General features: G+C 43.2%; 2 protein-coding genes across 6 annotated transcripts in view; both read right to left on the bottom strand.

Annotated features, from left to right (window-relative positions):
- anks1b (ankyrin repeat and sterile alpha motif domain containing 1B) overlaps positions 1-4,885 on the bottom strand; it is a 276,143-nt gene extending 271,258 nt beyond the window's left edge. For both annotated transcript variants that reach the window (XM_026146086.2, XM_026146087.2), the window contains exon 1: positions 4,259-4,885. In XM_026146086.2, the coding sequence (XP_026001871.1) occupies positions 4,259-4,389 (131 nt within the window). In that variant the 5' untranslated portion in view covers positions 4,390-4,885. The remainder of the gene's footprint in view (positions 1-4,258) is intronic.
- A 5,485-nt stretch (positions 4,886-10,370) lies between these two features.
- bltp3b (bridge-like lipid transfer protein family member 3B) overlaps positions 10,371-16,598 on the bottom strand; it is a 31,953-nt gene continuing 25,725 nt past the window's right edge. For all 4 annotated transcript variants that reach the window (XM_026146434.2, XM_026146435.2, XM_026146436.2 and 1 more), the window contains 4 exons: positions 13,639-13,898; positions 13,138-13,243; positions 12,811-12,968; positions 10,371-11,191 (listed from right to left, as the gene is read on the bottom strand). In XM_026146434.2, coding sequence (XP_026002219.2) covers positions 11,063-11,191; positions 12,811-12,968; positions 13,138-13,243; positions 13,639-13,898 — 653 coding nt within the window. In that variant the 3' untranslated portion in view covers positions 10,371-11,062. The remainder of the gene's footprint in view (positions 11,192-12,810; positions 12,969-13,137; positions 13,244-13,638; positions 13,899-16,598) is intronic.

The raw sequence follows: 16,598 nt of genomic DNA, 5'->3' as shown, positions 1-16,598 counted from the left end.
CTGGCTTGGTGTCAGTGCCAGGACTGATTTGATTAAGCAGCTCAGCTTTCAACCAGACATGACCAATCCCCGAGGTCTGTTTTTCATATTCACAAAACTCTGATGTGCCACTAATACAGGCTCTCTGTAAATTATGCAACATTATGTAACGTAAATATTACAAGGACGTGCAGCTGTAAGTGTTTCGGGGATGGTTTTTATTATTTATTGTTCCCTCCCAGCACAGACAAACCAGCCACCGTGTACAGTACGGGTCATCTAGATGAGAATGTGGCCCATTAAAGAGTGATGAGATCATCCACTATTGATTTTCCACCGTGCACGTGTGTTCATGTGGAGCACTCCACGCCACAAAACTGCAGCAAAGGATCGCCTTCTCTACATCCTCCTCTAGTGTGTTTATACAGTACGTGTGCGCCTAATGTTCGTGTCCCACTTGGCGGTTTAGTGCGATTCTTTCAGAGGAACCTCATGACTTAGGAATGCCGTGAATGGCTCAGAGGCCTTAAGATGGGAAAGTATGCATCGATTTTGGAGATCATTCCCACAACATTAGCCTGCACTCGCTCCTCCGATCACTATGACCTCTCTGTTGACTCATTCATCTGCTAAAGCACAAAAAGCTCTCTATTAGGAGGTGTGTCACACATCTGGTCACACACACATGACTCTAACAAGACTGCCACATCTGTGCGTGTCTGCGTGTTTGTGTGTGTGTAGCCTATGGGAGTTTTCAGGCATCTCCTCAGGGGCCTGTGTCTTGATTGAATAAAAGTCAAGTATGTGTAACAGCAGACATAACTCACTGAAAATGACCTGTAGACATACAGTATTTCCACCCATAATGCATCTGACTGACCTCGACTTCACCCTTCAAATTAATCATGTTTCATTCTAGCTACTGCGCTTTGTTTCTCATGCTGTAATGACCTAAACACTCCACCTCTTACCACCCCCACCCCCTCAGTGGAAAATCTGGCTTTTCACTCTTCGATAAATTAAACTCCCAAACCTAATTCATAAAGTAAACACGATACGGAACAATGTGTACAGTTCTAGGACATCAGAGATGAGATACAGACAGTAATAAACTGGGTGTCGTTGTTTAGTTAAATCCCTTTTATCAACACACATTTTTGTAGACAGGATAAAGAAACGCCATCGTCCAAACTAATGTTAATTTACTTTTAAATATGACAAAACGAAGAATCCATAACACAGCACCATGAACAGGGTTTCGGGCATACGAAGGGAAAGTCCACACAGAAACAGAGTAGCAGAGATGCACTAACCAGAAAGCATGGAAATCAAATCAATCAGTCAATGAAATTCAGTGACGTGTAGTGGCGACAACCAAAATAAATATTAGTAATGTGAATTGGGTATATCCCAAGTTAAACGTCTTAAATTTACCAATGTACAACATCCCAACTCTCACCTATGGTCACAAGTTCTGGGTAGTGAAAAGCAGGAAAAACTCCTAATTTGGCAAAGCAACTTAAAGCCCAATATCCAGACCTCTTCTGAGAATTCAAGGGGAGTTTTAATTCAACATGATCAATGAGCTTCTTCTGATGGATGGCCGAGCTCAACATTAGGGATAAGGTGAGGAGCTTGGCCATTCGGAAGGAGCTCAGAGTACAGCTGCCGTTCCCCAACATTGAAAGGAGCCAGTTGAGGTAATTCGGGCATCTGACCAGAATGGTGGCAGGTGCCTCACAGGTGAGGTGTTCTGGGCATGTCTCACCTAGAGGAGGCCTTGGAGCAGACCCAGGACACGCTGGTGAGATTATATCTCATGGCTGGTTTAGAAGACTTGGATAAGTGACAGGAGGAGGATGGATGGAGGTTATGTTTAAGTACACTGAGTAATCATTTTGTTGAAGTATCCGATTGGCTATCGAGAATCATGTAATTCTACTGGCATCCATAATGACTACATTTCTGGTATCGCGACATCTCTTTTGCAGATACGATCAGCTGAAACGAGTTTCCTGTGTTGGTTGCTTGGCTCAGCATTAGAGATGAGATGATGAGCGCAGACATCTGCAGGGAGCTCAGAATAGAATCACAGTGAGAGGGTTTGGGCATCTGATCTGGTTGCCTCCCTGATGCCTTCCTTTGGAGATTTTCCTCACCTATCTAGAGAGACACCCTCAGAACTCACTGAAGAGATTATATAATTCATCTAACACTTCATGGGAGCACTTTGGGATCCCCGAGGATGAACTGGAATAGCATGTAGCTACTACAACCAACTTTGCATAAGCAGAAGAGAATAAATGTATGGTTGTGTGGATGGATTACTCTAACGAGACAACATCCTCTCCAATTGTGAACGTTCAGTCAGCCGGCTCCTGTCCTCACACACTCGTGTTTCACTTGCCGGCTCTCTACTACAGAAGACTTTTGCCACCAATGAACCAAAAAGAAGAACAAGAGCGAGCAAACAGGTTCACCAACTCCTTCCTCTACCTAAACAAAAAGTCAGTTACTTTATTATCTCAGAGAGGAAATTAGCATCCAAAAACAGAAGAACACAAATACATGGGATCAACTAAATGCAGAACATGACCACAGGTATCATAATGAGGAGTGAAGCAAAAATCTGTCCTGTCTTGATCACAACTTGTTGCAGCCAGCGGGGAGCTTCTCTCTCTTTTTCTATTACATGTATTATTCACACAACAAGGGCTGCAGAAATTATCACCAACTGCACATAACAGACACCATGTGCTGTGATTCCTCTCTGTGCTTTTACACTTGGGCTGAATGTCTCAAAGCACGGCTGTCTCTCCCATTTCTTTGGGTTGTGAAGACACTAATCTTCAGATCTGGCTGTCTTCGAATGTAGCTAACGTCTGACTAATTAAACAGAACTTGAATCACGATGTCTCTATTTGAATAAGGACTCTTTAAGACCCTGACAGAGGTGCTGACACCTGTAGTGGACTGGTTTGTCTTCCCCCTGTAAGCATGCGACCTTATCCCAGTCATGAGACGTTCTGCTCGGGAAGCCTGAGGCTGTACTCTTCCCAAACGCCCCCCTTCTTTGATCTCCTAATCACCTGGCTCAGCCTGGGCCCAAAAAGCGAGCAGGGAGCGGCTGCAGGGGCAGGAGGAGGACAATAATAACCACAGCAGTTGCTCTGGAAGGGAGATTTAAACCTTTTTTTTTTTGGGGGGGGGGGGGGGGGGGGTCATTTAAAGGTTGTAGTTTCACGCTACAATGTGATCACGCCCCAGCATACCGAAACTAATGAATTTACCTGTTATGCATCATTCAAGGTTACAAGGTGAAATCTGGAGCCTCTGAACACAGTGCCACCTGTTAACCTGACAACAAACAGCATTTCCTGACACCGCTCACGTACCTCTTCGTGTTTGAAGAAGCAGCCAGTTCGAGTGAAATCCACATCCCCTTTTGTTACAGGATCCAGTGTTTGTTTACCATTTGTCTTCTCACAAAGAAGCACATGAATGCTGCAGAGCAGCTTCAAAGCCAACTTGGACGCTGTGCCTGTCAGGCCTTCCCAGCATCATGTAAAAAAAATAAAATAAAAGGCCATGGTGCGATATAAATACCACACCGGCATCAGTTTAGCAATAATAATATTTTCCCGGAAATACCTCATAGCTGCACAAAAACATATATAAAACAGACTGAACTGAAAATTACAAACACTTGCATTCTGTCAGTGTGTGGAACTCTCTCGCCCTCTCTAAACACTCGACCCAGTCGTGGGATCAGCAGAGGACAGGAGCTGACTCCCCATTAAACTGTCACATATTGACAAATTCAGCCTGGGATAATAGGGTGCTGTGTCTAGTTATGATTTGGCCTGATGCTCGTTTGTGTGGCTTTAAAAGTGCACTTTGCTTCACATGCTGGTCTCTGGACTTTGCATAACATTCCTCTTCCCCTCCTGTGTCAAGCAGGGTTTTGCAACCGAACACGAAGAGCCCCCTAAACACCCCTATTGTCTCCGAGAAGCCGTGTGGTAGTACCGAGCAGCTGACACAGTGTTCAGTGCGGAGGTCTTTTTCTGCAGCTCAGAGGAGGGCTGGCTGACTGGAGCTGCGGTTTCTTGGCTCATTTCTCGTGCACTGACCTGAGATGAAGCTAAAATGTGCCTAATTTTTACAGAGTGGACCCCTCCACCCTGTGGAATCCCCTCCAGCACTCCCCCCTCCGGGGTTCCCCGCCCCTCCGGACATTGTTGCGGTCATGGGAAGCAAATTCAAGCAGGCTGCTTACCTTAGTAGGTTGGGCAGAGGGATGGAGCCGGAGCCTGACCCCAGTATTCCCTTCTTTCCGCTCAACAATTTCTCCACCAAGGCGACATTCCCAGTCCGGGCGGCTTCCAGCAGCTCCTGCTCCTTCCCCATCCCGGACACAAGTTTGCAACGACAAGGAAATAGAAATCCAACAAATCTCCCATATACGCCTCCTTTCCTCCCACCCCCGACACCTTTCTTCACTGTCTGGTGTGGGAAAGCATCAGAAAGGATTCCTATCACTGCATGCTGCTGCTGCTGCTGCACGGTGGAAATAGGTGTTACTGATGCTGCAGATCAGCTCTGGCGCGCACTGCTCTCCTAAGTTCACGGGCATGCACGGGTCCGCTTCACTGCACTTCTCCCCGGTGCAGTGCAATCAGGAGCAGCGGGGAGAACCGAAGCGAATCCCTGAAGTGTGAAGTGAAGAGTAACCAGGGTTTAAAAGAGAGAGGGGGGACAAAAAGGAAAAACAAACTCCTTCTCACTCCCAACTCTCACTCCCCTCCGCTTCTCGTCTCTGACGCTCCTGCCGGTAACAGCCGGGAGGTGAAACTCCATCCGCCGCCACAACAAGCTGTCCTTCCCCCAGCTGCACTCCTCTCCTGCGAACCAAGCGCACTGCCCGGTGCTTTTCTGTGTCGCCTGAACCTCAACGTCAACTCACCTGTCGTCAAACACTGGGCTTCCTTTTCCTGCTTACAAAATAAAACAACTTATTTTATTCTCATCCTAAATCCTTCTACATCTCACACTTGAGTGGTTTTGGATCCAGATAAAGCTGGAAGCCAGCAAAAAAACTTCTCCAAATCGAGAAGATTAACTGCTGTTATGGGGTACAATAGCTACATTATGGAGACAGAATTTAGGTTGAATAAATACCGACTTGTTTAGATCTATTTTGAGGCCCGGTAGATACTTTATGACAGTATTTAGGAGAGCAAATTGCTCTTTAGCTTTCAATATAAGCAAAGCACAATATGATTATACACCCTAAACAAAGCAGCAGAACTCATTTGGGGCTAATCATTTATACAAATAATCACTATTATTTCTGAGCCATGTTTACTTCTGCTGCACTTATTCCCAAACACATTTACTGCTAAATTAGTACTTTTTTAATGGCCCCCTGGAGTACTGGGTCCCCCTGGGGTAATCGGCTGTTAATTAGAAGCCTTCTTTCAAATCCTTTTTGTTTCTGGTGCTTACTAATAAACACTCTGGAGATAAAATAAGCTAAAATCATTATGCTATTCCTGTACGGAAGAGAATCTAATTAGATTTTGTCCCTTATCACTTATGCGATGCTAAGCCTTTATTTTGAAAGCACTCCTGCTGTGCTTCCTCTGTTACCACGGGTTACCTGACTGGCAGACTTACTGTACAGTCTGGGCGTGGATGACGATGCTACAGCACCAACGGGAGGCTATGCCTTTGTTAGGTTCACACTCGCAGCAGCCACCGGCAGTAGCAGCCGCTGCCGCTCTCACACCTCAAACTTATTCTGGCACACTTGCACATGCGCACTCCTCCTCTGTGCGGACAGTGTATTCTCGTCACTGCTGAATAGATTTAGAAGCAGGTGAGCTCCTAAAATATCCCGCAGTCATGCTAGAGCAGAGTTTGTGTGAATGCAGAGGAGGGATTTGTCGTTTTTTTCTCTTATGTTTGCTGATGTGACAGCCTGGGAAACTGAGACTCCCTCCACCCTCTCCACTGCGCCCCCACTCTGCAGGTCGGTGCAAGCTTGGACCTGCTAAATTGGAATTTAGAAGCAAATGTTGCCTTTAAGCACTCCACCTGCAGCTGCAGTGTCACCTGTTGATCTGAAATCAGGTCAGCAATAGCAGATTTCGGCAGCGATGGGGGAAAACAAGCTCTTTGTTCGCACAGACTTATGATATTACTGTCATCCTTGCACCCACATGTTAGTGATTACATGATGCTGCTCAGTGAGAGAGCTGGATCAAGCCTCTGCTTGCACAGGTTACTACTATTATTGATTATACAGTATTTATGTGACATACATATCCCAGTAATGTGTAGGTCTGCAGATGTGAAATAATCATTTAAAAACACAGGTCATCATGATCACATGTTGTTTACTTTGTGAACATGTAGAAGCTTAGGCTGGTGGAAATGTATGGTGGCCCTGAGGTGCCAAATGCATACATAAATTGCTTTTTACAAAAAACAAAACAAAAACTCATGAAAATACAGGTGCTACTTCATGAGATATTCTCACTGGTCACTTCATTAGGTACACCTTATTGGATTGGGTCCCTTTTTATCTTTGTAGCTGCCTTAATTGTTTGTGGTACACCCACCCAACAAGTTGCTGGAGACACTCCTCAGAGATTTTGGTCCGTACTAACACAATAGGATCCCATAGTTGATGCAGACTTGTCTGCTGCACATGCATGATGTGAATTTCCAGAGATGCTCTGTTGGACTGAGAGCTGGTGATTGTCAAGGCCATTTGAGCACAGTGAACTCATTGTTATGTTTAAGAAACCAGTTTGAGATGATCTGAGCTTTGTGACATGCATGGTGCCATCCTGTTGGAAGCAGCCTTCAGAAGATGGGTACACTGATCATAAAGAGATACTCAGGTATGTTTTGGTGTTTAAATGATGCACAGTTGGTACTAAGGAGCCCACAGTGTGCTGAGAAAGTATCCCTCACACCATTAAATTACCACCAGTCTGAACCGTTGATTCAAGACACGATGGCAATACTTTAGCTTTCTGATCTTAGAATGTTTTTCAGTCTATTATTGTCTGCTTTTAGCGAGCCTGTATGAAATACAACCTCAGTTTTCTGTAATTAGCTGATGTACCTAAGTGGCCGAAGAGTCTATATTAATCTTGTTCAAAGTAGTGAACCTACCAGCAGACTGTCATTTCCTTCCTCATAAGAGGTGCCACTAGTATGACTGAAAACAATAGACTGCGTGGCACAAGCTGAAATTGAAATGCTCCTCTTAAAAAAGACCAAACAAAACCCATTTCTTCTGCAATACTATAATGCTTCTATAATAATTCCGTTTTTTTTATTAAACCTGCACACTATCATTGTATAAAATATCACAGGATCGCTCCAACGCTGAACTAAAACCAGAGGATGAAACAGTGAAGAGGCAGCTGCAGCCACACTGGGTGTTGGACACAGATTTTGCACTTCGCACTCAGCCGAGACTCAACCTGATGCCTCTCTCGTTCATCCTATTTCCCACAATCCTGCCGCACATGGAGCTGGCAATCTTTGCACTCTGCTCCACACACACACACACACGCGCACGCACGCACGCACGCACGCAATATATAAGTGAACGTGTAAACTTTGCTTACATAAATGGGTCTGCACTGTGACGTAGCTGTCATCACAGACACATTAAGCTGCAGTATGTAAACAGCAGAGGAGAGCAGAACTTTTCTGTCTCTTAGACACACACACTTGAACACTTAATGTCCTTCTATGACTCACTGCACTTCTCCAGCCATAAAATGTCATGACCATTTATGTTCACAAAGACCAAACGCTCTGCTGCAGCGCTTCAGTGCAGCACGTTTGAGCCGACAAAGTGGCTGCACTCTTATTTAAAGAGCTTCACCCTCCAAGCTTCAATATTTAGCAGTATTTCTTACACACACACACACACACACACACACACACACACACACACACACACACACACACACACACACACACACACACACACACACACACACACACACACACAAATGAATGAGCAGTTTTAAAAGTGTTCATTAATCTAGCTTTCAAATAGAAGTTTCAAAAGTAAGTTATGTTGCGGTTGTGCTGTCAGAATGAATTTTTATGTGTTTTTAATTTGTTATTTTTCAAAACATGTGTTAGATACGTTTGACACCAGCGTGCCTGTTGTATTCATCCAGCCAATTTTTTTTAGCACCTACATAAATTTACCTCTCAAATCAAGTCACATACATTTTGTTAAAAGCCTTTTCAATTTGTGTGAGAATCAATCAAAAAGGGGCAGTCGTTAACCTAACTTTGACCCTTGAAGGGTCACCGGTGTCTTGGTGATTTTTAGGAGGCCAACAATGCTGCTGTGTAAATTGTAGATGTATGAGCTATACGGCTGTGCTTCAAAAACAACACATTTTCACATACAAAAAAATGAAATATGTAGTGCTCCTGTATAGGCTGAGATAAAGTGTAGAAATAGCAGAAATCGCTGAAGCACTAAAAGACCAGGAGAAAGTGCCCATTTTAGAAAGACAGTTTCTTAGGTTTTCACAGGAAAGCAAAGAAACTATAAAGCTCCAGTATTAAATCAGCCAATGTGGTTTTTCTCTTATTAGCCAACAGTGATTAAAGTCCAGCTTTTAAAGTTTGGTAGCTAAAGAGGGAGCCTCAATAGTCTGAAGCTGAAGACGACAACTATTTGACAAGGGATAAGACAAAGACACGTACATATAAACATCTTTCTGCCCCTGCTGGATTCAAACTATCATACTGTAACAGTGCTAGGTTAATGCAGTGTTAGAGAGTCGGAGTTAACGTTTGGTAAAACTTTGTGCTATGGCGCTCATTTTCTATTTGTTTATTACATAGTTGTCATACAATTATAATGCCCTACTAAGCATAATCATGTTCTATGCACACCCTCTGGGCCATTAACTAAATAGAAACTTCACCATCGAGCCAGAAACAGTCATAGAGACTGAAATTGGAGCTCTTAATGCTTGTAGTTTAGTTGCATAAAAATAGGCTGCGTTTTTTTTTTTTTTAAGCGCTATTAAAGGAAATATCTACTCTCACAGTTCCTCCACCTTAAAAGGCCCAGACGGAGCAAAGCATGGTAACATTGTATTCTATGAAGGAAAACTCTTATTTAATGGCCAAATAGAGTAAGCAATTAATATGGGATTGATAGTGAGTTTAATAAAGAATGAATAGGCAACTAATAAGCAATGAGGTAATGGTGAATATGTTGATCTTAATATTTTAGATCAACATATTCACCATTATAAAAACATTTTAAAACATAGCTCAGCGTTTTTGTCTTTTTCCAAAACAAATGCTCACAGACCGAAGAACAACGTCAGTGTGTTTTGTTTGTTCATGGCAGTTTGTGTTTCACATTTTTAAGTAATGAGCTTTAGACGTAGGCACGGGAAGTCTCATAATGAGCCGAGAAAGATGTCTGCAAAGAACTTCACACCCGACACTTAGAAAAAGTGAAACCTTTTCAGTCGGATACCTTTTATTATTGTGAGTATTTCAGCAGCTTTGACAGACAAAAATACAACTTATTATTACGTGTGTATTTTTTCTTTTTTGTTTTTTTAAGATAGTTTTTTTTTTTGGTGGGGGGGGGGGGGGGGGGGGGGACTAAGTCTAGGAAAAATGGGCCAAAATAAAGCAGACGTAAAGTAAAACATTCCTCTTTAAGAAGACAGCTCTGTTAAAAATCTAATTTCAAGTCTGAATCGCTCATTCGTGGAGGCAACTAGCTGTGTTTCAGGAAACCAAACAAATCAAAACATTGTTTTAAATTAAAAAGAAAAAAAACAAACATCCTGAAATGAATAAATGCACCTTCAGACCGATTTAATGTTCCGAATCCACAGACACCAAAAACTATCCTTTTGTGCTGTGCCGAAGCATGTGCTGTTAGAAAAGTCACTCCCCCTAAAGTAGCCGCACAAGCGTGAGGCATGGGCACATGAACAGATAGTCTTTGTGCGTCCACGGAAAATAAAATAAAATAAAATTACATTAGATGGCAGATTAGAAAATTCACATAAAGACACACACACACACACACACACACACACACACACACACACACACACACACACACACACACACACACTTAAGTAATCAGGCAGCTTTACGGTGCCCTAATTTTCCTCTTTTCTCAGAGTGGATGTTTATTTCCACTGTCTCTACTCGTCGGCTCAACTTTTCTCTCACAGTTCTGATTGTTGTATTTACATTGCCTCAGTTTTAAAAGTGCAGCACATGTTAAGGAGCTATTTACACATAATTAAAAAAAATAAAATAAATGGGAATGGGTGCAGGCGGGGAGGAACAGACTGGTGTCAAAGCCATGGAAATTCACACTTTACTTGTAAAGAAATGCTTGTTCTGACTGAGACATACACTCATTCAACTGAATCACTGCAAAATCATTCAAAGTTCTGTAGAAAATAGTTATGTGTTCCCATTCTTGCACAATATACACTGTACACGCTGCGAGGACGAGCAGGAACATGATTCGTCGCTCCCCTCTGAATATGAAAGCGCTGGATTACAAATCGAATTTCAGCGCAGTGCAAAGTAAGACATTCCTCTGAAGATACGACATTCAGCGTTTCCCCATGCCTACAGGTCTGAGTGAAGCTCACTGACGAAAAGCTGGGATGCTTTTTTTTAATTGAAACTTGAACAACAGAAGCAGGTTTCTGGGAATGGTTTTCTGTAGGCACGACCAAAGTTAGAAATCTCATCCTCTTGCTGTCTCACACAAACACACAAAGGTGCGCATTTTATCCTTCTTAGCGCTGCAAACGTGTGAATTGTCCGCAATTAAAAGTGGAAAACAAAACAGATGACGAGTGTGTAAAAATGCGTTTTCTCAGAGTCGTCAAAGACTCGGGATTGTTTTATTTGTATAAGTCTGAAGTCACGCGGTGGCTCGTGAAAAGGGAGCCCCCATTGTAGTTTAAAAAAAAAAATCATGTTCTTTTCCTTCTCATTTTGCGAGACTTGTAGGGTCTTCGAGAGTGGCGGTCTAGCTGGTGCTGACTTTGAGGTTCTTCAGTCGGTGAAGCAGCGAGTCCTTCTCCATCTGAGCCTCAGCCAGCGCCATCTTTGCCCGGGAAAGCTCCACCTTTAAACACTCATTCTCTTCGATCAGCATCTGAAAGAAGAAATAAATAAACATCACAATCTGCCCCACATACAGAATATGGAACATTTCATCCTTCATTGACCGCTGACATTCTCAGCAGTTCAGTTGCTGTTAATCAGCCAGCTCCAACCATTCCAGTCTCAGTTTCCCTACAGGTATGAAGTCATTCAGGTGTCTCATCGGTAGGCTTATTATACCCTCCCAGGGATCGCTGCTTATACGAAAACTTAAGAGAAATACTGCTTCTTTGGAAAGTTGGGCTGAACAGAAAACATAACGACTGCAGCAAGTTTTACCACAAAGAGGAAGAAGAACAAGCAACGGCTACAGTGAACAGTTTCAGGGGCTTTTCGTGTCTGATTCCACTGAACTATAGTGTGGCTTTTGCACATAATGACTTCTGTCTTTTAGCCGTGACCAAAAAGCCAGATGAGACAATAGGTCTTAGCTGCCTACAGTATGATGTAAAATTCTTGAGTCATTTCTCATTTCTTTTTATTGTGCTTGCAAAGAGACAGATTTTGTGGTAATATTTCAAAGCAGTCTTAATCAATAGAAGAAATGGACAGAGACCATTTAGACTCTTTGTTACTAACATCCAGTTTCAAAAACACAATTTGTTCATCAACAGTAGCTTTGCACCTACAGGGTGATCCCCAGAGAGCTATTAGCTAAAAGCTCAGTGTATCTCAGCACAGTGTGCAGTGTGTCTTTAAAAAAATTGGAGGAACTTGAAAAAGTGGAGGACAAAAGGGGAAGAAAAAAAAAAAAGCTATCTATGTATGAAAGTCATCATCTCCTTAAGAAATAGGAAAATATCCAGTCAAAACCTGAAACAGGACCTGAGAGATGCATCTGACCCTTCAGCTGATCCATCTACTGTTCACTGACGCTTCATCAGAAATGGTCTCACCATCCAATATCTGTATCTGGAAAGCACCTGATTGGCAGTGGGTTCAGACTGGCCTCCTCAGAGCCTGGACCTTACCATTACTGACGCAACATGGGATCATTTTGACAAAGAACAAAACAAAAGGCAGCTAATATCCAAGCAAGAACTTTGAATGTCCTTCAAGAAGCCTGGAGAACTATTTGTGAAGACTACTTAAAGAAATTACAAGAAAGTTTGCTTAAGAGAGTTCAGGCTGTGCTGAAGAATAAAGGTGGTCAATAAATTGCTGCACCTAATTTCCATTTTTCCAGCAAAAATAAATGCAGAGAGGCTCAAGACTTTAAACAGTATTGTAATTCCAAACAGACCCTCGCCGTGGGATAAAGTTTAAAAGGTAATTTAGCTATTTTGGTGGCAATGAATAAGCATCGAGTAGATTGTAGATCTGGCTGAAAATGCAATGCTTTTCCTAAGTTTCTAAATATCACTCCCACTGTGAAACAAGCTGAAGCCAAACACAGAACTGGAATAGCTTTACCAAAGCAAAACCTGGCACACCATGCTTCAGCCTCCAGAATGATCAGAAAGAAACAACATTCTCATTTGGAGCTGTTTGTAGGAGAAAATGACAAAGAAGAAGAACAAAAACATGAACATCAACACTGTTTGCACATGTGGTGTTTGTTTATTTTTGCCTCTATGCTCTCTTTCCACTGTGTTTTGCCGTATTTCTCACCTTCTCCTTGTCAGATGGAGGGGGGCTTGTAGGCGGAGCCTGAGTCTGCGTCGCCTTTGAAACACCACAGATGCCGCCCACAGTCTCAGGGACTGGACTCAGAGAGCTGTCAATCACTGAGGCCGCTTGCTTGGGTTTGGCCTCTCCTGCTCTATCCACTGCGAGGAAAAAGAGAGAGGGAGAAGAGGAGGGAGTTCGGATGTGTGGATGCAGCGAGCGTGGACTTTAAAAAGCCACTTAATAGGTCATCTTATATAACTGCAGTGAATCAGCGCTGGAGTGGAGGTGGAAATATCTGGCAGATGAAAATGCGTGCACGTTTGTCACCTCCTATAGAGAAAGACCCGTCGTCTCTTCTGTGTACGATGAGGCTGTCGATGTGCAGCATGACCGGCGAGGGCTCCGAGTTGGGATTATCACGAGGGTCATCATCCTGCAGGAGACACAGCACATGTTGTTGGGACTGAGTGTACCAGAGACAGAATGAGGGAGACGTTTAGTCCAAATCCATTTTCTCAAATCAGTTTCACAGCAAAGCTGCTTGACCATGAAAGAACCAAACAGAGAGTAGAAAGGCCTTTTCTTTCTGTGTCATTAAACCTTTAGTTCAAATCCAAATGCCAATTAGGCCACTGTTCAAAATATTTAACTTGATAACAAGAGAGTGCTTTAGTCTGAGGCAGTGAGTTATGGGCTCCATTAGTAAAACTGGATTTGAAGCAATGAGACAAATTTCCCACTGAAACAGTTCTGTTGGTGTTCTGCAACAGTAACCTCGGGGTAAAACACAAACTTTGCAAAGTACGAAACTGAAATAAGTCTTTTCACCTTTAAATCAATGTGTGTGTCCCTGATGCTGATCTCCATGGGCAGCACCTGGGAGGCCGAGTCGTCCTCCAGGAAAAGGGAAAGGTTGCGGAGCGAGGACATCATGAAGCTCGCCGTGTAATCGTGAAGCTGCAGCTGGAGGAAGCCGTTACGTTCAGCCAACGGGGAGTGGGCGGCGGCCCAGGGCCCGCTTTCCAGCCGAGCCCGGACCGCCGGACCGTGAAGGCCCTGGATGGATGCAGAGCTGGTCTCACCGCCAGCTGGGAAGGAAGACATGTAAGCTGTTAACATCAACGCTACATTTGTGAAGCTTGGAGATAAGACAAGTCAGCTTAAACACACCCGACATTAAAATCCACCCAACATGAAATAAGGCTGGTGTGTCTTTTGAAAGTGCCCAGGAATCTGACAAGAAGAACATTTCACTTCTTGTCTAATTCAAGATTTGGACCGTTTTAATCTCTCTGTGTAATCAGGTCAAACCATCAGCTGATATTAGCTGACTGCAAACTTTTATCTCGAGATGTTTTTGAACCTACTATGAACACTGGTCTCAAATTTATGTCAGAGAAAAAAAGATGGTGCCAAAATCTCTCTTTTTTTCCTTTTTCATTCCCTTTTCTCAACATCAGTGTAGAGTCACTTTATTAGGTACACCTTGCTAGTACTTGGTTTGATCCGCTTTTGGCTTCAGAAACAACTTAACTCTTCATGGCACAGATTCAACGAGGTGCAGGAAACATTCCTCTGAGATTTTGGTTCATACTGACATGACAGCATCAAACAGCTGCTGCAGATTTATCCAGTGGATGGAAGTAGGAGATATCTGAGTAAAGGACACTCATTTTCATGCTCAAGAAACCAGTTTAAAATGAGTTTTGTGACATTGCATGTTATCCTGCTGCAAGCAGTCATCAAACAGTCGGTACAATATGGGCAGACATAGTCGGCAACAATACTCAGGAAGGCTGTGGTGTTTAAATGATGCTCGGTTGATACTATGGGGTCCAAAGTGCACCAGAAAAACCCACTATTATCCCAAACAATTACTCTACCCGCAGCTGTTGATACAAGGCAGGATGGATCCATGCTTTCTTGCTGTTTAAGCTAATTCTCATCCTGCCATCCGAATGCTGGGGCTGAAAAATCAAGAAGCATCAGACTCTTTGGGTGCTACCATTCACGTGGATGTCACTTACCACCCATCAAAACACTGCAGCAGACCAAGCACACCATGTCACACTACCAAAAACTGCTCAGGAACCACTAAAAGAATGTCACAAAGAGCTTTGGGCACTGAACCTCGAATTATCTTCAACCAAATCTGAGCATCGGTGATTTCCACAGAGGTGTCACCCCGCAAACTACATCATGAAAAGGATCCACTGCTAACACCCACCAGGTGGGACTATACACTATTAGGCACTATTGAGCAGGGCATTTAAGACATTAATAAAGTTTAATATGCTCACATTGTTGTCACGGTGAAGTTTAAGGACGTTCCTTACTTCTTAAAATGTGTCAAAAACATCTCGAGGTCATCACGGTTACTTCTTCTAAATAAAGGGTGAATTTTAATATCAGGTTTACACAAGCTCAAAGTAAGAGGTGGGATGAATGAAAAGACAGAGGAAGAATAACATCAGAAAGACGAGTGGGAGACGGACTTGAACAGAAAGTTAAAAAGAAAGAAAGAACGAAAGAAAGAAAAGAAGCCGGAAGGATTTAAGAAGGTGGGCTGAAGGAGATCTTTTACAGTCCCATCGGCTCTTTCCAGCTGTAATGTTTCATTATTTCCAAAGCCTGGGGACTTGAGGGTTTGGTGGAAAATACAAGCAAAAGTTTTCATTTAATACTTTTTTATTTATTATATGAATAAAACACCTAGCACATCTAAGCTCCAAGGAGCTGAAAAGAAAAAGGTTTGCTGGTGTACTAATGAAAAAAAGAGTTTCACCCCTGAAAGACTTGAATATGACTACAGGAACTACAAAATGTGACTGTAAGAATCCTATTTTTTTGCTGGGTTTTTTTTGAGAAACAGAAGTAAAGAAGACAAAAAAATGAGTACAGAGAGAAAGAAGACGTGAAGTGAGAAAAGTCTCAAGGAGTCGTCAACGTCAGCACACAAAAGGGGGACGTTCACTGGGCAAGCGCACAAATACAGACAAGCTTTTGAACAGGTGAGAGAGTCGCAATAGGAACACTTAGCAAGGCATGAAAATGGCCACTTAAAGAAATCACTCTTTTTATTATGACAGCGAGAAGCGCGTCGCTTCCCTTTCAAACGCTCTCTAAAGGACAGTCAGGAGAAGGTTAATACTGTAGGGCAACTGCACGCCTAGCAAAAACACTCAAAGACAGACACACACACACACACACACACACACACAGAATTCTGTCAGCTTTTCCTCAGATAAAATTGCATATTCTCTCAATCCTGAGCAGCCAGGGTTGAGGCGAAGAGAGGGAAGATGGGAGTGGGTGAGGAGAGAGAGCGAGGAAGCCGGCAGCCAAGAACTGAATGACTGTGATAAGACAGGGAGGGGAGGGGAAATGGCCTACAGAGGGAGAGAGATGAAGGAAAGGAAAGGTGAAGGAAAGGGAGGGGTGAATGACAGAGGATTAGTAGGAAGATGGAGTAGGACCTGGAGGGAAGAGTGAAAAGGAAGGTGGAGGGAAACAAAGAAGGAAGAGGGGGGGAGGTAGGATAGCTTTTGTGAGAGGAGGCGAGGGGTAAAGCTGGCATTTCTCTCATTGCCTGAATCACTGGACTGAAACTGCAAAGTCTGCTGCAGTGGAGAGATGAGGTAGTAGGAGGGAAAAAGAAAAAAAAACAGGGGAGGATGGAGAGAGAGGGTGAAAGAGGAAGGATGGGAGGATTTGGGGTTAAAGCTGTCAGCACAAAAAGTAGCTGTTACCCTAAATATGGCACGAATGTGCGTAGATTTGAAGGTTGC

This window comes from Astatotilapia calliptera, chromosome 17 (assembly GCF_964374335.1).
Source record: "Astatotilapia calliptera chromosome 17, fAstCal68.1, whole genome shotgun sequence".
Taxonomy (NCBI): domain Eukaryota; kingdom Metazoa; phylum Chordata; class Actinopteri; order Cichliformes; family Cichlidae; genus Astatotilapia; species Astatotilapia calliptera.
Note: the sequence above shows the minus strand (reverse complement) of the source record. Positions and strands in the feature narration are given on the sequence as shown.